The sequence below is a fragment of the Hemiscyllium ocellatum genome, chromosome 4 (genome assembly GCF_020745735.1).
Source record: "Hemiscyllium ocellatum isolate sHemOce1 chromosome 4, sHemOce1.pat.X.cur, whole genome shotgun sequence".
NCBI lineage: Eukaryota > Metazoa > Chordata > Chondrichthyes > Orectolobiformes > Hemiscylliidae > Hemiscyllium > Hemiscyllium ocellatum.
In genome coordinates, this window is record NC_083404.1 from 47,301,635 (window position 1) to 47,323,177 (window position 21,543).

A 21,543-nucleotide genomic window follows, 5' to 3' on the forward strand; every position below is an offset into this window, starting at 1 on the left:
GCCACCTCCATCTGGACTCTTGCTTGCATCTCACTTGAGATTCCTGTGCTTGTTAAATATTTGCATTTGCTGCTCTGTTACTTGAAGCTAAAAGTTGACATTGCAGCATATCTATCTTATTTTTATGGATAACTACTATGTACTTATTTTTTTGTTGGCTGATGGGAGAAGTGAGGGATGGATCGTGATATCAAGACCTTGGGTTCCCACGAAATGTAGACTTGCTAGAACATATTGAGCCTATATAAGGGGAATGTAAGTTGCATATTTTCAGCGTGGTGCAGGTTTTTGATTAGATTCTCTAAGTGTGGAAACAGGCCCTTCGGCCCAACCAGTCCACACTGACCCTCCGAAGAGTAACCCACCAGACCCAGTTCCCTCTGACGAATGCACCTAACACTGCAGGCAATTTAGCATAGCCAGTTCACCTGACCTGCACATCTTTGGACTGTGGGAGGAAACCAGAGCATCCAGGCAGCGCGGTGGCTCAGTGCCAGGGTCCCAGGTTCGATTCCAGCCTTGGGTGACTGTCTGTGTGGAGTTTGCCCATTCTCCTCTATGGGTTTCCTGTGGAGTGGAAAACGCTATATTGTTTTGGTGTATCAACAAAATATGAATTTTCTGTCCAGATTTGGCAATATCCTGTCAATTCATAGAATTTTGTTTTTAATTTTCAGTTCCAGCTTTGCACTTCTATATATTTTTAAGCTTGATTTATTTTGAATCAGTCCATAACCTTGAAAATAATCACTTTCTTCTTGAATGCATTGTATTGAAATGCCTTTTATTGCTTTTGTATTTCTGCATCCAAGTCAGACTGTGTCTCCCTTAAAGTGGAGAATTCCTGATCAACTCCCATCTGCTGCAGTACTAAATGCGTTCACAGCATTTGAACTGTGTCAGATGGCAGAAGGAAGCTAATGTTAGTTATTTCTTTTAAATAGTAAATGTTTGGATTTATTATTGTGAACTGTAAGATAGTGCTTGAGCAGTGGCTTAAGTGTACTTGACTGTGCAAATAAATAGTCCAGTAGTAAATATTTTTATATTTTCTCCAACTCCAAAGCTATCAATTTCTATCAAGTAGAAAGCTACAGTACTGACTAGGTTAAATGCAGTGTTGTCTTTTTTGCTTTCCTGGAAAGAAAGTTATAATATTTGGTAATAGGTTCATTTTCGCTAACAAGTAATCAAGTGTGTAGACGTTTGTTTACTTTCATCTGTCCTGGAGCTGTGTTTGGTCACTTGCTATGTTAGTTTAGAACTTTGTTTTCTTCAATATCTTTTGAAAATGTAACTTTGAATCTTCATAAAACAACTTATGAATTTACACACACCTACAAAAAGTAATCGGTGTTATTATGGCACAGAAAGAGACCTTTGGGCCCATCATGTTCATGTTAGCTCTTGAGTAATCCAGTTAGTTCCAATTCTCTGCTCCTAACTCCTTTAACCTTGTAAATTTATTTCCTTTAAGAACCTGTCCAATTTGCTTTTGAAATCATGTGGTGTCTTTCTTCGTCTCTTCCTTGTCTGTCTTATCAAAACTTCTTGTTGATCTTTATTAAATTTCTCCCAATCTCCTTTGCTCCGCTAAGAAGACAGCTTGTCAAACCTAACATTATAGCTAAAATCCCTCATCCCTCAAGCCATTGTAATAAATCTTCTTGCAGTCTCTCAAAAACCTAATGTCTGAGCAGCTGAACCAGTGTAATACTTCATTTTTTTTTACCGCACACCACCACTTTAAGCTTCTCCAAATCATGTCCTTTTGCTGGTTACAAATTTTGCAGAGAAAGAATCACCTCTGTGTTTCCTGCCAAACTGCTTTATAAGACAGCTTGGAGACATGTAAACACTGCATTGATTTATCACTTAAATTTGCCATAGGAAGTGTTTTGCCTTGCCTCCTCTCTAACATCCAGTTCTGTTTAATTGTGAACTACCCCTTGAAAACGTGTAGTGATTAATCCATGTCCTATTGCTTTCTTGAGGTACATTGACATACTAATTAAGTACATAGGTTAATACACAGACTAATTCTTTGTCATGCTTCAAAATAAAATTGTATAATTGAGTTTCTTTTTATAAGATATGCTACATTTATTGGTGAAATAGTTGTCATGGTACTATTAAACATAGAGGAAATGAGATTTGCATATTTCATAAATTTGGGTATCTGTTCCAAATTATTCCTCGTAGAGCCAGTGCACAATTTTGGAGGCATTTTCACAATATTAAATATGATCTGAGAGTCTATTAACCCCTCTAATAATATGTGCCAAGTTCTACTTCCATTTGAAAATATTTTCTCCTTTTGAAGTAATACAGATGGTATTAAAATAAATCTACTTGGGCTGTCAGATTTTGGTTTGCCCAGTGAGTAACTGTAGCATGGAAGATCTTTTTATTTCCTGAGTCCAGGACTGCTGCACAGTATTTGGTTTTCGTGTTATGCATTAGGAAAGGGAAAGTTTGTTTCATTCTTTTACTATCTAATTACTATCTAGTTTGCCTTGCCAGTCATAGGTTATGCACACAGTTGTAAAGTCAAACTTGGGTTCAAATGAGCTTCCTTCAATGGTCAGAAGTCTGTCTGGTGCTACCTGTGCATTTCACAGTATTTAACATGAAGAGTTGCTGCTTGGCTGAAGACTGGCTTGTACGTGGGAAAGACTGAGATAAAACTAGTTTAAGAAAACTGCATAAAACAGTCTGACAGTGCATTATCTGTTAAAATTGTTCAGATCAGAATTCTAGAAAATGCTTTTCCATCAATTTTGTCAAGATATCTAAAATTCTGCAAGGATCAGCTTTCTTTCAACATTTTGTGATAATAGATCTTATAATTAGATTCAAAATGGAACTTGACTGTGAAAGTCCTGATTTCCTCAGTTGTGAATCCTTGAATAACCTGTTAATTTGTTTCACTATGGCGGGATAATAGATCTAAAGTAATTAGTGATGAACCAAATAGATATTTTCCTTTTCAGGCAAAGTATGGGATTTATATAAAAAAAAAGAACTTTCAATCCGATCTAGGAAACTGCAAATGTACAAAGCATGTTCTAATTGGGCAATGCACCTACATTTTTCGAAGATTGTAAAACAGGTAGGCTATTTGATCATTTGCAGCAATTTCAATTTTCACATGAACTTGGGTTATAGCCAGTTCATTAGTTCATCATGGGAAATCAAGAGACAAGCATTGAAGGTTAATCTGTTCATTGTATCACCTGATTTAGAGATTCTGCTACAGATGGTGCTTTTTTTTGGGACAGACTAGTCCTCTGCTTTAGCTCTAGTCTCCATTGGACAGCTAAATCAGTGTTTCTCGTAGGATCAGAATTGTGGTACTGACATACTCTACTTCAGTCTCACTTGCATCATTCATATTTAAGATGTCAGTTTCCATTGCTGTCAATAAAAACCAAAAGTTTGTCAAATATTCCAGTTTATTTTCTGTCAAAAAATTTATTCAACCTTCCAAATTGCTTGAAGCTGTTTTATACTAAATGGCCTTTCAGTAGTAAAAGCAACCTTTTTAATTCAAATTATGCATTAATCAAATGTTGGCACACAAGAAACTGTATAGGACATGCCAATAAAAACATTAATTTTTCAAACCTCGATAGTAATCTTGTATAAAGTTTAAAAACAGCAATTAATCACAGTCATGTGACCATTTGGCAGAATTGTGCTTTTTTGGCTTATTAATTTTCAAACCGATTATATCGAAATACAGATGACAGGTATTTTTACCAATCACACTACCAATCCAAGTTTAATTTAGTGAAGATTGGGGCAACCATTCAGTGTGTTTAGTTTGGAATTTCAGCTTTTGCATTTTCTCTAGTGCTTAAAAATTCTTTCATTTTGGCATTACATCAAGAAAGCATTTATCCCAATCGAGAATTTTCTTGATAAAGTTGCTTTCTTTTCTGCCTTCCCATACTTTCCTATGATTTTAAATGCGTGTAATCTTTAAAATTTGACACCCATAGAAATATTTATAATTTTCAATAGGTTAGTTCAAGATGCATCATCTTTTTGAAGATCTCCTAATGCTCATCCGCTATGTAGTTTATCAATATTCATTTTACTTATGTGAGCTTACAAAGAAAAGTGACGGTGGTATGATCCTTTTGAGATTGATGAAAAGCCTTGTTCTGCCATATGTCTCCAACTTCAGGCATACCAGACGTTTGGGATAGAAAATTTGTCTTGCTCATTTAGTCTGATTTTTCAGGTGTTTGCTTTTAACAGTAGAAAAAGGAGTGAGTGCTGATTTTTGGAAATAAAATATACAATTTAGACCTCATTGCATTGATGTATGATTATATGTATTTATGGAAATACTTTAATAAATTAATCTATTTATTCTTCGCCTATATTATTGGTTCTGTCCTGCAGGCCTTCAGCTGAATCTGTAGATGCCCATAGTTTTTAAAAAAAAAAGCCTTTTTATTCACTTGTAGATTGCATGTGATTGGAGAATATATTCTTTAGCTAACTCTTCTGTTTACCAATTTATAGATCAATGGGAATATTATTGACGTACTTGTACGTGAGGGCAAATTTACCAACACGATTTAGTCAACTTGAGACTTTATTTAATCTGTTTGTCTCTGAACCTTAAAAGAACTTTCAATATTCTTTTGTTCTGTTTTCAACAGTTATGTATTCTGAAATAGTCCTTCATTGCACGCAGCAGCAACATCAACAACAATTCATTGTTTTTCGATTTATATGGTATTATGCACAGTCAGTGTTTTTTCTCTAACTCAGCTAGAATTCTATTAAAGCTTGTGAAATTAGCAATACTTCGTACATATAGATTTATACTCTTGGGGCTACAAGATGGATTGATTTCTCTGTCATGAGATTTTCATCTACCTAGTTATCAAAAACACTTTGTCCATATGGAAATAGTACCATTGACTGCTATTTCCATATGAAGTGAAGGAACAGATCAAATGCATGGATTAATCTGGTCAATGAGGTGATTTGTGTGCCCTCAGGCAATTATTCTGTACTTTTTGTTGTGTAGGAATCAAAGAATACTGATCTGAAGTATAAAATGTTGATAGAAAAAAATAGTTTTAGCATCACTGCTGAATTCACACTTCATACTTCCATTGCACTCACAATTCTGCAATAATAATTGTGCTTTAGCAACTGATCTTGCATCATTACTTGATGCTTTTCCAAATTTATTACTCCCAAGGACTGTATGCTGCTTCAATTCAAACATCCTTTTCCCTTCCTTCAGCTGTCTTCTGTTTTCTCACCTGAAATTGCCCTTTTCCTCTCCCTTCTCATCACCCATGCCCAACCCGTCCTCTCTCCAGGGGACCTCCCATAAAGTAAAAACCACCACCTCTTTAAGATGACCTGTGTGAAACCCTTGACCAAGATTTTTGTCATCTGTCCTATTATCTCACATTGTGATTTGGTATCAGATTTTGATACCCCTTGGCATATTTATTATTGGTGGCACAGAAGCATGCATATTTTGATTCTCCTCTGCTCTAATATGTCATCTGTCAACTGAGATTTTATTTCTTTATTAACTATATTAAGTCACTATACAAATGTTAGTTGTTGGCACAGAAACTTGAGGTGGTATTTTTGTCAGTTTGGCTGTAAAGAACTTTTAATTTGCATTTACAAATTGTATATATTTATTGAGTAATTTATCTGTACTCCTGTGAATTGAATCAGGTTAACAAATAATCTGCAGCAGTCAAAAAGTGTGGCGCTGCAAAAGCACAGCCACTCAGGCAGCATCCGAGGAACAGGAGAGTTGACGTTTTGAACATAAGCTCTTCATCAAAAATGGTAAAGAGCTTATGCTCAACGTCAACTCTCCTGCTCCTCTGATGCTGCCTGACTGGCTGTGCTTTTCTTTTTGACTCTGATCTCCAGTATCTTCAGTCCTCACTTTCTCCTAAATAATCTGCAGGAGCCAATAATTCTGTTCGGTCGTCATTTCATTTTGTATTTGAACTATACCTTCGCAATGCTCAAAATGCTTTAACTTCAGATGTACTGTAATTTTAAATCTTAGATTTGTGTAATTGTCGTACTTAGACTGCTTAAGTTATACTGCTCCAAGTTAGATGTTTAACTGAATGGCCTGGAAAAGGCCATCCAGTTCAACTGGGTCTCAAATTCTAGCTGTTGAAAATACTACTCTGATGCACAGCTCTCTTACAGGTCATTCTGTCTTTGAGAACATTTGCCTACGGATTCATCATGGTTTAACTCTCGAGTTGTTCTCGAAGTCTAAACTTGTAAATCCTATGAAGATTCCGACTGTAGCACTTCAGTTAATAGAGCAAATGAAGCCTTCAGTCTATTTGGAAGCTGTTAGTTTATTCATCGCATGGTAAAACTGTTCCATTAGGACAAGAATTGGATAAGGAATTAATAGGAAAATTTCTGTGGCTTGTGGCATCTTCAAAAACAGAAATACTATATCTTTAAATGCATTGACCTGTACCACCTATGATACCGGAAAAACCAGTATCACAGGAGAGCTAGCCTTAGAACTGGCATTGTATTTATCCAGAGGTACTTTTGTCTTGTACATATTGTAACTCTGGGGCTGTTGTCAGTAGCAAGGTTTGAAAATAAAGGGAATTTCAATGGTTACTGTCAGTTTACATATTATGAGTAATATATGTTGATGCTGCTAGAAGGCATGTGTTAACAAAATAATTAGATTCTGAAGTTAATTCTGACTACATTGCTGGTAGAAAACTGCAGTGGCAATGTGAATGTGGAAAATGTCTCAAGTACATGATGCAGGTGTAACAGCGATGCTTTCTGTTTAGTGAACCTTTAGATTAGACTTACAGTGTGGAAACAGGCCCTTCGGCCCAACAAGTGCACACCGACCCGCCGAAGCGCAACCCACCCATACCCCTTACCTAACACTACGGGCAATTTAGCTTGGCCAATTCACCTGACCCGCACATCTTTGGACTGTGGGAGGAAACCGGAGCACCCGGAGGAAACCCACATAAAGGTCTACTGAATTAACTATTCCAGCGAATATACTAAAATTCTATTGCTTTTATTGAAGGCTGTAAATCTGATATCCTGGTAATAATTCTATTCAGTGGTACTTTCAGAATGAGAACAACAAAAATTAGAGAGAAATCTTGTATGAAAAGCAGGAAGAGATGGGCAATTCCAAGATTTGGAACAAGGCATGGCCACAAAAGCTGAAAGAACTATGCCCCGTTCTTCTGTCCCTCAGGCCTGCTCCGCCATTCAGTAAGATCGTCACTGATTTGACTGTGACCTTAAATCCCTGAAAGCCTTTTACTCTTACTTAGCAAGAATCTATCTATATTTGCCCTAAAGAAATATTGAAAGGCTGTGCTTCCATGATCTTTTCAGGAAGAGAATACCAAAGATTGATGAAATATCTCAAAATATTTCACTTAAATTTAAATGGCTGACTCTTGATTTTAAATAGTGACTCTTACATTTTAAATTATTCTGTATGATAAAATGTCCTCTCTATCATCCATTATTGAGTTGGAGTGAGAACATGATAAATGCCCACAAAGAAGATGGATGGGAAGAAATGTGTTGCATTGTTGGAGGGATCAATAAAGAAAGGGCAAGAGTTTTAGAGGGGTTGTAAGGAGGAAACAGAATTCACCCAGGACCTGGAATTCCCTGAAAGGATGCTAGAGGCAGAAACCCACTGTGTTTAAGAAATATTTAGATATGCACTTGCGATGCCAAGACATACATGACTGTGGTCCAGATGCTGCAAAATGGGATTAGAATAGATAGGTTGTCAGTGACTGGGCAGACTAGATGGGCTGAAAGTCTGTGCTGCAAATCTTGATGACTTAAAGCATTTCATTAGGCTACATTTATCTAATAGGTCAAGTTATTTTCTATCATGCATTGAATAACTAGTGGAATCTTCAGTGGTCAATTATTAGTTACACAGAGAATTCAGTTAAAAATCTCACAACACCAGGTTATAGTCCAAAAGGTTTATTTGGAAGCACTAGCTTTTAAAGTGCTGCTGCTTCATCAGGCAACTGCCTGACGAAGAAGCAGTGCTTCGAAAGCTAGTGCTTCTAAATAAACCTGTTGGACTGTAATCTGGTGTTGTGATTTTTAACTTTGTACACCCCAGTCCAACACTGGCTCCTCCAAATCATGTCAGTAAATTCAAACTTCAATAAAGAATCTTGATCTGTAACTAATATCTCTTGTACATTGAGTTTTCATTTGCGTTTTGGCCAATTTATGATATTTCATTGAGCAAAGAGCAACAAAAGAACAAAGAAGATTACAGCACAGGAACAGGCCCTTTGGCCCTCCAAGCCTTCGCTGAAATAATGCAAGAATTCTTTTTGGTGGTACCTGATTTCAAATTGTCTGGAGCTGTCCAAAACAAATTGACACTCGATGCATTTGCATCACCAATGTTTGATCCATAGAGGAGTCAGGCAGATGGGTAGAGTTATTCTTTTTGCATGTTGGAACAGACCCAAGGGATTAAATGACCTATGCCGCTACCTGACCGGTTTAAGTATTGGTGAAAAGAGTAACTTGTTTTAGATATTTTCTAATCAGCCTATTCAGGCATGTCATTACACACCTCTGGAGTAGGTGGGACTTGAACCCAGGCCTCCTGTTTCAGAGGTAGGACAGCTACCATTGCACTGGTAGTTTCAATCTTTGTTGGAGTTGAAGCAAGAGTTCCTTTTCTAAGCCAAGTATGAATTTAGGTATAGACTATTTTGGCAGTTTGGATGCTATGTATGTGCAAACTGAGCAGTCTTCACACCAAGACTCCACACCTCGTGTAAGTACACCTTTCAAGGTCACTCCAAATGGAAATGGCCTAAATTTAGTTCAGAAAAATTGAACACAAATTTAATGGATCACATTATGAAGAGGAATGCAAACATATAATTCATTATCCTTTCGCAGATTCTAGAAAGGTTTTATTAAAATAATATATTTTGGATAGAATTTTAAGTCTGACGTGAAATACTATACCGTATGTTATTATATGTACCTTCGAAAACCAGTCCAGCTTAAAATAAATGAAGCTTGCCCAAAGATGTTGAGGTTGATTTGTGTGACAGACAAGTTGTCAAACTCAACTTGCAACCTTCTGGCTAGGGGTCTGGCACCCTACCAATTTGTGTTCAGCCTTTCTGATTTATTAAATTTACAATTGTATAGAGAAGATTTGTGATAAATACACATTATCTTAGATTATATTGCTGACATTTTCATGTACAGTACTTGATATAGACCCTATCATGTTGCCTATTGTAATTAAAATGAGGATTACTCTGAGGTGTAATTTGCATGCTTAGTGCATTAGCGCACTCGTTTTTTCTACTGATACTTAAAAATAAAAGCAAGAGTTGTCAGTATCATAAGTGGCATACAATTTCCCTGTCTAAATTGTGCTATATCCAAGGTTGTGGTATATCAAAAGAGCATTACAGTAATGGGTTGCAGTACCACAAAAAACTGTTCTCAATGATGTTTCATTGAGCAATTAAACTTAATATACTAAGGCACTGGCTGATGTGGAGAAATTATGACTTTATTCTCTGCTTACAAAGGAAAAATTTAAAAGTACAGGGTTTTGCAGTAGCCTTAGTTTTGTTTTGGTGCCCCTTGGCGGCTAATTTCTTTGGCTTTTTCAAGATAATACAGGAATGTTACCTTACAAAAGAAAATGGAATATGTATAACATAAAGCTGGAGTATGAAGCCTGTTGTGCTATTCAATAAGATAACAATTGATCTTTGACTTCAACTCCAACCTCCTGTCCAATTTCAATATTTTCTGACTTCCCCAAGAGTCCAAAGCTAGGAAATGTCTTTTTAAAGACATTTAAATATTTAGAAAAAAATGCACCATTTTAGTTTATGAAAAATAGAGTTACAGGCCACCAATTTTTATTAATTCGTTTGACATCTGTCGTGACTTGTCATGGAGGTTGTGATTACAGTGCATCCATTTAATAGATTCTAGAAATATTGACAGGTTGATGTGCAAGTTCAGACAAGGATAGCAAAATAAGTGTGTGATAAAACTTTGGTATGTAAAGTTAATAGCTGGGAATAAGCATTAAAATGGATACAAAACATTTGTAAGGAAAATGGAATTTCATAAGTAGTGATGTAAAATAAATGGATCAAATATTCCTTGAACTGTTGTAAATAATTCTAAACCATGTTTCATAATACTGTAGTTTTCGAGTAAAATTCAGTTTATCACGTAGATAAATAAATGCAGTTGAAAGCCCATTTGTTATCTTACCAGGAGAAAGGGAAGAATAAACAGGAAATGTCCCTTTTGTGGAACTTAAAGGCTTCATGGCTGTGATCAGCTCTCTTTCTGTAATGTCTGGCAGCCCTCCAGAATAAATGTGCACTTTTTATTCTTGCTTCTGCTTCATAATTTTAATTGTGCCACAATTTGTACCTGTGCTTTTTGCTGCTTAGGCTTTAACCTCAGGAACCCTCTGCCTCCCACTCTCTGCCATTTGTAAGATCTTGCTTAAAACCTTATTCGGACTAGACTTTGGCTCTTTTTTTTTAATTTGCTCATGGGGCATGGGTGTCACTGGATGGCTGCACATTCCTAGTTGCACTTGAGAGGGTGGTGCTGAGCTGTCTATTCGAACTGCTGCAGCCCATGTGCTGTAGGTTGCCGTGCAATGCCTGAGGAAGGGAATTCCTGGACTTTTGGAATACTGCATTAAAATTCTGGTCTCTCTGTGATTGTAAGGATGTTGTGAAACTTGAAATTTTTTCTGAATCCTTTCAAGGATTTTGCCAGGGTTAGAAGGTTTGAACAACAGGGAGAGGCTGAAATAAGCTGGAGCTATTTTCCTTGGAGCGTCAGAGGCTAAGAGGTGACCTTTGAGATTTCTAAAATCATGAATATTGATAGGGTGAATAGACAGTCTTTTTCCTTGGATAGGGGATTCCAAAACTAGAGGGTATAGGTTTAAGGTGAGAGGGGAAAAATTTTAAAGGGACCTTAAGGAGCACTTTTTTCATGCAGAAGGTAGTGTGCATATGGAATGAATTTCCAGAGAGAGTGATTAAAGGCAGGTACCAATGCAACATTTAAAAGGCATCTGGATAGGTATGTGAATAGGAAGGGTTTTTAGGGATGTGGGCCAAATACTGGCAGATGGGACTAGGTTAACTTAGGATATCTGTATGGCACAAATGAGTTGGACCGAAGGGTCTGTTTACGTGCTGTACAACTCTGACTCTATTTTAACCCTGCAATAGTGAAGGAATAACAATATATTTCTAAATTAGCATAGAGAGTTGTTTGTAGGGGAACTTGAAGGTAATGATGTTCCCAAGTATTTACTGCCCTTGTCCTTCAAGATAGAACTGGTCATGGCTTTGGGCGGTACTGTCTAAACATGTTTGTTGAATTTTTACACTGCATCTTGTAAATAGTACACGCTGCTGCTAATGATCTTCGGTGGTGGAGGGAGTGGATGCTTGTGATTATGGTACCAGTCAAGCAGGTTGCTTTGTCTTGGATGGTCTCAAGCTTCATAAGTGTTGTTCAAGTTACATCCATTCTGGCAAGTGGGGAGTGTTCCATCACACTCCCAACTTGTAGATGATAGACAGGCTTTGGAGAGTCGGGAGGTATTACTCACCACAGTATTCCTAGCCTCTCACCTCTTTTGGACATGTTCTATGTGGAGAGTGCAATTTTGAAGCTGGTTGATGGTAACTCTCTCAGGAAGTGGATAGGTTTTCAATGGTGATAACACCATTGAAAGTCAAGGGCAGGTGAGTAGAGATGGAGATAGTCATTAACTGGTATTTGTGCCTGCTTCTCGTCAGCTCAAGCCTTGATGTTGTCAGATCTTGCATTTGAAGATGGATTGCTTCCATGTGTGAGTCATCACAAATGGTGCTGAACCTTTCGCAGTCATTGGCAAACATCCCCATTTCTGACCTTATGGGAGGAAGATCATTGAAGTAGCTGAAGATGGTTGATTCTGAGGTCCTGCAGAGATGACTAACCTCCAACAACTACATTCATGCTTCTGTGTGCCAAGTATAACTCCAACCAGTGGAGAATTTGCCCTCTGATACTCATTGATTCTAGTTTTGCTCCGGTTCTTCAATGCCACATGCTGTCAAATGATGCCTTAATGTCAAGAACTGTCATTCGAATGTCACCTCTGGTATTCAGCACTTTTATGCATGTTTGAACCAAGGCTGTAAAGAGGTCAGCAGATGAATGACCCTGGTGGAACCCAAACTGGGCATCATTTAGTGGGTTATTGCTGAGTAGGTGCTGTTTGGTAACACTGTTGATGACACCTTCCATCACTTATGGTCAAGAGTAGACTGATGGGGCGGTATTTGGCTGGCTGGATTTGTCTTGTCTTTTGTGCCAATTTTCCACATTTTGGATAGATGCCAGTATTGTAACTGTACTGGAACAGGTTTGCTGTGGGAGTGGCAAATTCTGGAGCACAAGTCTTCATTATTATTGCTGGAATATTGTCAGGGCCTAGTGTCTTTATTGTATCCAGTGTCTCACTGTTTCTTGATATCACATGGAGTAAGTAGAATTGGCTGAAGTCTGGTATCTGTGATGCTGAGGACCAGAGGAGGATGCCATGAAGCATCATGTACTCTGCACCTATGGCTGAAGATTGCTGTGAATGCATCAGCTTTATCTTTTGTACTAATGTTTTGGGCTCTTCCATCATTTGAGGATTGGGATATTTTTGGAGCTTCATCCAGTGAATTATTTAATTGTCTGCCAACATTCAAAACTGGATGTGGCAGAACGGTAGAACTTAGATCTGATCCATTGGTTGTGGGATTGCTTAGCTCTATCACTTGTTTATGCTGTTTAGCATGCACATCATCCTGTTCAGTAGCTTCAACAGGTTGGTACTTCATATTTAAGTATGCCTCATGCTGTCCTGCACTTTGCATTGAACAAGGGTTGATCCCATGGCTTGATAGTAATGGTTGAGTTGTGGATATGCCAGATAATGATCTTAAATACCTAGAGATGCAGGTGCAAAGTTCCTTGAATGTGGAGTCACAGGTATACAAGGTGGTGAAGAAAGCGTTTAGCACACTTGCCTTCATTGGTCAGAACATTGCATATAGGTGTTGGGACATGTTGCAGCTGTACAGGACATTGGTGAGGCCACTTTCAGAACACTGAACAATTCTGGGTTGTCCTTCCATAGGAAGGATATTAACTTTGATAGGGTTCAGAAACTATTTACAGGAACATTGGAAGGTTTAAGTTATAGGGCGAGGTATTTTCACTGTAATAATGTCGGCCACATGGTGAAGTGGTAGGAATAATAAATAAATTCTCTGTTCCATAAATTATTTGGTGGATCACAGGTGGGAGTGATGCCTACTATGGTTGAAAATCCAGTGGAAAATCATGCAAGTGTTACAGGAAGTATATCCTGGGATTTTTTTCTGACTCTCAATACAAGGTCACAAAGCCAAAGGTGAAACAGGAGAAAAATAATCAAAGAATAAAAATAAGTTCAATTTCAGAAACTATATTTTCTCAAATGGCTGAGGAAAAGCACGTACAAAGTGGATATTTTTAGTTTAGAGAAATTTGCTGAATTGCAACAGAGGAAAAGCTGTGTGAAAAAGAAGTTTCAAAAGAAGACTGTGTGAATACCAGAATATTATCTTAAAAATGACCTCTTGCTGAGGAAGTGGTGACCATCATATATTCAGGCGGTTGAGAAATAGACAGAAGTTTGTTATAGTCGGTTATAGAAAGGTGGTGTTGCAGGTAACATATGAATTACCAGTAAGAGGTGGTTTGGGTGTAAGGAAAACCCAAGTCAAAATACAAAAAAACATTTTCATTGACCTGGACAACAGGAAGATGTGGTTAAATTTTGTCAGACATGCCATATTAAGAATGTGTCAGGTAATTAGCAGTGATTAAAACGATCACCCTTAATATCTGTTCCTGCATTGGAGGAGTCTTTTACAAAAGTCTTAATTGACTGCCAAGGGCCCAAATCTAAAACAAAAAGTGGGAGCAGTATTTGTTGACCATAATGGATTTGTCTACTAGATTTCCAGAAGTCATTCCATTATATGATATCATGGCTAAAATGATTATAGAAGAGTTACTCAATTTTATTTAACTAGAGACAGACTAGCCACAAAAATATAATTGCATCAGTTATCCAAGGAGGATATGGGTATCTTTAAGAATAAGACCATTCAAATCCACTGCATACCATTCAAATCACGGGGAGCATTATAACAACTGCATCAACTTTAAATACCATGTTTTTGGGCTTATAATGAAGACTATCCAGAGGATTGGGCTGAAGGGATTCCATTTGTTCTTTTTTAGGGTTGCAGCTATGAATCAACAAAATGCAGGCAATTTGAATTAGTTTTTGGGCATGAGGTCAGAGCCCACTGAAATTAATTAAGGAGAAATGTGGAAGTCAGAGTTCAGTGACCAAATTTTAGGGAAGGATGGAATAGAGTGGGTGCGTTGGCTAGACAAGATTTGAAAGTAGCACAGTATGTGATGAAACAGGAAGCAAGCAAATCAAAAAATTGAAATTTTCTCATGGGGATAAAATGTTAGTGTTCCTCGTAGGTGAACCTTTAAAGGAAAGGTTTAGCACACCTTATCAAATCAAAAGGAAATTGAGGTGAATTATGAGGAATGCCATATAGAAAGCAATCTGAACGTAGGTTTGCTTGCTGAGCTGGAAGGTTCATTTCCAGATGTTTCATCATCCTACTAGGTAACCTCTTCAGTGGGCCTCCAGGCAAAGCTCTGTTGATGACTCCTGCTTTCTATTTATATGTTTGGGTTTCTTTATATTGGTGATATCATTTCCTGTTCTGTTTCTCAGGGTTGGTAGATAGAGTCTAACTCTGTGTTTGTTGATAGAGTTTCAGTTGGAATGTCATGCTTCTAGGAATTCTCATGAGTGTCTCTGTCTGGCTTGTCCTGGGATGGATGTGTTGTCCCAGTCGAAGTGGTGTCCTTCCTCATAAGGATATTAGTGAGAGAGGGTCATGCCGTTTTGTGGCTAGTTGATGTTCATGTATCCTGGTGGCTGGTTTTCTCCCTGTTCGTCCAATGTAGTTCTTGCACGGTACTTTGTAAATGACATTTGGTTTTGCTTGTTGTCTGTATAGGGTCTTTCAAGTTCATTAGCTGATGTTTTAGTGTGTTGGTGGATATTTTGGGCTACCATGATGCCAAGGGGTCTGAGTAGTCTGACAATCATTTGAAGAAAATCACGTATACCATTTGTTCAAAAAGAATGGTACCCAATGAACACAGTCTGCTGATTTCTCAGCAACAAACAAGCAAAATACATCCAGAAACCCTAGCCACTCTCCCCTACATCAGACATCACCACCAGACTACTCAGACCCCTTGGCATCATGGTAGCCTACCAACACGCATCAGCTAATGAACTTGAACTTGAGAGACCCGATACCGACAACAAGCAAAACCAATGTCATTTACAAAATACCATGCAAGAACTGTAACAAACACTACATTGGACAAACAGGCAGAATACTAGCCACCGGGATACATGAACATCAACTAGCCACAAAACGACATGACCCTCTCTCTCAATTTATCCTTACATACAGATAAGGAAGGGCACCACTTTGCCTGGGACAACACATCCATCCTAGTTCATGCCAAACCGAGACACGCACAAGAATTCCTAGAAGCATGGCATTCCAAGCGTAACTCTATCAGCAAATACATCAATTTAGACCCCCATCTACCACCCCTGAGAAAAAGAACAGGCAATGACATCACAGGAAATCACGTCACCAACCCAAAGAAATCCAAGCATATAAATCTAAAGCGGAATCATCAGTGCTTTGCCTGGAGGCCCACTGAAGACGTTGCCTAGTTGAGTGATGAAACGTCTGGAAATGAACCTTCCAGCTCAGTGAGCAAACATGCATCCAGAACCTCGACCTGAGCTACAAATCTTCTCAAAACTTGCTAAGAAAGCAATCTCCACTAGATGTGTCATGTGAATATGCTCAGAAGGTATTTTGATAGGGAAGGAAAGCAAAAGCAGAATGTGTTACCAGTTAAAAGAATTCAGATGCTTCTGAATTGAAAGTTCTCCGAAAATTGAAATGAATTGAGTTATCTTCCTGAGGAAAATTTAAATGACCTGAAAGTTGTTATAATATGGGGGTACAAGCTGGGAACTAGGCAAAAGTGAGGACTGCAGATGCTGGAAATCTGAGTCTAGATTAAAGTGGTGCTGGAAAAGCACAGCAGGTCAGGACTTTTGCCCGAAACGTCGATTTTCCTGCTCCTCGGATGCTGTCTCTGACCTGCTGTGTTTTTCCCGCACTACACTAAACTGGGAACTACTAATCTAATTGCATATGTTGTAGATATAGGAAATGGTGTTCCAATGAACTAACCTCCCTGTAGATTTAACCCTCTAAAGTTGGCACAGGTTCAGTAAGAGTTTACTTTAAAGTATGCATTCAATATAATCGAAATGCGTTGTAGTGAATGAAGCTCAGCCATAGGAATGGTGCCAAAACGAGATGGTCCCCAGTGATGATGTGTCGACTATCACAGTCAGTGCAGTTACAAAATCTGATTCATATCCTATTCCACATTTGGAAGACTATATTGAGAAGCTGAGACAAGGAACTTCAGAGGGTATTTGCAGATACTTTTACTGGAAAGAGTGAAGGAAATTTTGGCTTTTGTAACATCCGGAATAGACTGCCAGTTTAAAGTCATGACATTTGATATGAAAAATGCATCAGCCACATTTTCAAAGACAAATCAGTGAAGTCATTTCATGATTATCCAGTTAATTGGTGTATATTGATGACGTGATTTTTAGTCACACTTGGAAGAAACATTTATAGCATCTATCAGAACTGTCTGATAGACTTTGAGCGATGGTCTTGATGATAAATCTAATAGTGAGTTTGCAATGGTCCTGTGGGATATGAAAACAAAGATTATCCCATAACATTGATGAAGAGGGAAGTACTATGATTGTTTGGACTGGTTAGACCACTTTTGGAATATTGCGTACAATTCTGGTCTCCTTCCTATTGGAGGGATGTTGTGAAACTTAAATGGGTTCAGAAAAGATTTACAAGAATGTTGCTAGGATTAGAGGATTTGATCTATAGGGGGCAGTTGAAAGGCTGAGGCTGTTTTCCCTGGAGCATTGGAGGCTGAGGGGTGACCTCATAGAGGTTTATAAAATCATGAGGGGCATGCATAGGATAAATAGGCAAGGTCGTTTCCCTGAGGTGGGGGAGTCCAGAACTAGAGGGCATAGGTTTAGGGTGAGTGGGGAAAGGTAAAAAAGGGACCTAAGGGGAGTGGTACGTGTATAGAATAAGCTGCTGGAGGAAGTGGTGGAGGCTGGTACAATTGCAACATTGAAGAGGCATTTGGATGGGTATATGAATAGGAAGGGTTTGGTGGGATTTGGGCCGGGTGCTGGCAATTGGGACTAGATTAGGTTGGGATATCTAGTTGACATTGATGAATTGGACCAAAGGGTCTGTTTCCATGCTGTACATTTCAATGACTCTATGACTGTGTGGTTTTTATTTGAAGTTCATATCGAATTTTAGCAGTGTGTTTGGTCTACTGATTAACTTGGTGAACTAGTGCTGAAAATTTCAGTGGATGGAGGAATGTCAGCTGGCAGTTGACAGCCTGAAAATGATGTTAACCACTGTCCCAGTGTTAGTCACACCTAATTATGCAAAGCTATTCAAGGTGGCTATGGATGTAGGTGTTGGTGCTGTACTCTTTCAAAAAGACAACAAGAAGATAGAAAGACCTATTGTGTATTTTTTCAAAATATTGAATAATCGATAGCAATATTCTACAATTGAAAAGTTTTTTTATTGTTTTATATTGCCAGTAATGTGCGAGACAACTCTATGTAACTCCTAAACTGATCATAATTCCTTAAAGTTCTTAAAGTTTATAGAGAAATTTAAGCATAAATTCTAGAACGTTTAGATGGAGAGACTTTGAATAAAGATGAGGGAGCTCAGTGCTGAGAAAAATACAGATTGAAATGGTCTGCAGTAGTGAATATTTGCATGCTTACAGTCAATGGAAGGTATATGTATTTTACTGTATTAATCGTTAAGGTGAAAGGTTTTTTAAAAAATGAAGCCATCTTTGTTTATTTGTTTTTTTTAAGGGAGGAAATGTCTTTGAGACGTATTCTGTCCTCTTATGAAGAAACATTGAGATGAAAGTGTGAAGCAGTCTGCTCCAAAGCAAAGTAAACAGTTTGTCAGGCCTTGGATTTTTAAAAAATAAAGTTGGAACAATAGAAGCAGCCTGGCTTCCACAGATTTTTTGCTTTAGCTTTCAGCAATTGCTGAGCTCTGGAAGCTGGATGTGAAAACTTTGCGCTCTCGTTCTCTCTGTCGTGCACGCGATTCAGCTAAAAGCTGGGCTTCTCTTTTTGTTACTAGAATTGCACATGAGACAATGTTTTACTAAATTTGCCTTTGCCAAGGGTGTGTTTATGGGATTTTACTATGTTGGAAGAGTTAATTAAGTGTTTTTGCTTTGTATGCTTTATATATAGTTAGGCATTTTGATAGTTACAGTAAGCTAATTCCATTTAGTGTGTCTTAGTGTATGAATGAAGTGTGTTTGATTTTGGAAATTACTTCTGATGCACAAAGAGTAGTTAAATATTTAGACATTTTTGTATCTTTCAGTTGCTGTGACTGGCTTGCTAACATCTGTAGGCGAAAGAAACAGCTTAAAGCCCGCACGGTTTGGCTGGGGCATCCAGAGAAGTGTGAGGAAAAACATCCAAGAAATGCAATCAAGAACCAGAAGTACAATATTTTTACATTTGTCCCTGGGGTAGGTAACTGAGTTTGCATGTCTTGAAACAACCTTTGTGTCAAAATACATAGAGGTTATACAGTGTGTGTAGTGCTTTCCCTCTAATCAGTTCTTTCCAGTGTCTGTTTCAAAAACAATAAAAACATATAAAAGCTGATTCTTCCCATCAGGATGAAAATCACAATGTTGCCTGCACTGTTATCTACAAAAATGGTGGTGAAATGTCACTGTTTCCAAATTTTTTTCACCGTTTCAACTTTCATCCTTCTCTTGCAGTACAGATGGGGGTCTTTTGGAAATTATGTTCTGTGTCATAGAAAATGGCTATGTGCTCCTGAGAGTACTTTCCATAAAAGTTAGTCTCTGTTTTAAGATATGAAATGCATTATCTTAATGGCTGCACAATTATGGCTTCAGAAAGAGAATTGGACAACTGTCTGAAGAAAAAAAATTGTAGGGCAACAGGAAAAACTAGATGCATGTGAGTAGCTAGATGCTCTTACGCTGACAGTAATCAAAAAGTCTCCTGGGTTATAAACCATTTTGAGTAAACATGTTACAATGTTTTTAGAGTGAATGATTTTACCGTAACACTTCAGTAATGACATTGTAAAGGATAACCTCGGGATCACAGTTAACCATAAATGCCATAACTACGAACTTTGACTGACTTGACATGGTGAAGGATGGCTGGGATTAAACGTGACTGTCACCTCTCAGTGTATAGCCAAATAAATACAAACACTCATTCATTTGGATTTCAGCAATAGATCAAATATTGAAAACTGACGGTGAAGTTAAAAGGAGCCTCTTAATTATTTACAAGCAACAACCAATTTCATTTGTGACAGAGCAGCTATTGCAAATAACCTGAGATTGAAAGAAAGGGCTCTTGGGCCTTGTGGCAGTAACGTCCCTAGTACTAGACCAAGAGGCCTGGTTTCAAGTCCCACCTGCTCCATAGGTGTGTAAGGACATCTCTGAATAGGTTGATGAGGAAATGAGGTTACTTTCTTTCTTAAAGAAAAAAGTGCTCTTGGGCCTTGTTATAATGCAGTGGTAGTGTCCCTGTCCCTAGATGGAGCGACCTGGGTTCAAGTCTCACCTGCTCCAGAGGTGTAGAATAACATCCCTGAATAGGTTAAATTAAAAAAAAAACTCTTGTGGCACAGTGGTGTTCCTACCTCTATGCTAGAAGGCATGGGTTCAAGTCCCACCGTTCCAAAGGTGTGTAATGACATCTTTGAACAGATTGATTCTAAAAATAAGTTAAATTTTTAAAAGAAGAAATTCCTATAATCAGGAAGGGGAAATGAGGAAACTGGTGAAATCCACACTGAATCCATACCAACCCCACTGCCCCGTGGCCAAACACTTTTTACTCCCCCCTCCCACTCCACCAAGGACATGCAGGTCCTGGGCTGCCTCCATTCCCAACCCCTTGCCACCCGACACCTGGAGGAAGAATGTCTCATCTGCCATCTTGGGACTGTGCACACGGGATCAATGTGGATTTTACCAGTTTCCTAATTCCCCCCCCCCCCACCCCCCCCCCCCCCCCCCCCACCCCATCGCAGTTGCAAGCCTCCAACTCAGCACCACCCTCTTGAACTGTCCATCTTTCTTCCCATTATCTGCTCTACCCTCCTTCATCCCCCTGCCCCCCAACCTCCATCTACCTATCACATTCCCAGCTACCTCTTCACCAGCCCCACCCCACGTCCCAGTTATCTCTCAGCACCCCTTGCCCTCAAGCCTAATTTCTTATGAAGGGATTATGTCCGAAATGTTGATTCTCCTGCTCCTCGGATGCTACCTGACCTGCTGTGCTTTTCCAACGCGTTCTTGACTCTATATTTCAGAACTTGTAGGATTCTCTCTCGCTTTCGCTCTCGCTCTCTCTCTCTCTCTTTCCACCCCCCCCCCCCCCCACACACACACACACATTAAGGTCATTGCAGAAAGTTAAAACTGATTACTAAGAATACATTTTCAATTGTGAGAGAATTTTTCATGCAGAGCTAATCCACCTTTGTGACACAGATCTTGACCAATTTAAAACATGGAATGTCATTTTTTTCAGAGTCAAATTGTTGGTAAATATCTGCGTCCCCTCTGTCATTTGAAACTTCTAGGTACTTTATTGCCCACCCTATTCTTTCAACATGTTGCAATGCAAAAATGTCTTTTTTAGCTCAAAGGTGCAGAATAATGTCAAGTTCTGCCCCACTAACTCCCCCTTTCTCTTCCCCCAACATTGTTTTAGTTTTTCAGCAAGTGCAGTGTTTTATTTTCCCGTTCTGTCTTATTCTCCTTGTGATCTTTTAAACACTTCATTTATGAATCTATGATACTACTTCCTCTGAAGTATTTTCTGTTTTTAAAAACAATTATGGACTGAAATTACCAGTCTGATTGTAGTGTCATTTTTCAGGTATTATATCAGCAATTCAAGTTTTTCTTGAATCTTTATTTCCTGGTGGTATCATGCTCGCAGTTTGTACCATCATTGAAGATAGGCTATCTGTATACATACTGGGCTCCTCTGGTAAGTAATATTTTCTCACGTGTTTAACTTTGTGCATGAAGAACTGTAATTGTCAAGCATTT

General features: G+C 38.4%; 1 protein-coding gene across 1 annotated transcript in view; it reads left to right on the top strand.

Moving 5' to 3' along the window:
• atp9b (ATPase phospholipid transporting 9B) overlaps nucleotides 1-21,543 on the top strand; it is a 351,572-nt gene that overhangs the window by 68,995 nt on the left and 261,034 nt on the right. The window contains exons 3-4 of the mRNA XM_060823126.1: nucleotides 18,801-18,951; nucleotides 21,368-21,481. Of these exons, the coding sequence (XP_060679109.1) occupies nucleotides 18,801-18,951; nucleotides 21,368-21,481 (265 nt within the window). The remainder of the gene's footprint in view (nucleotides 1-18,800; nucleotides 18,952-21,367; nucleotides 21,482-21,543) is intronic.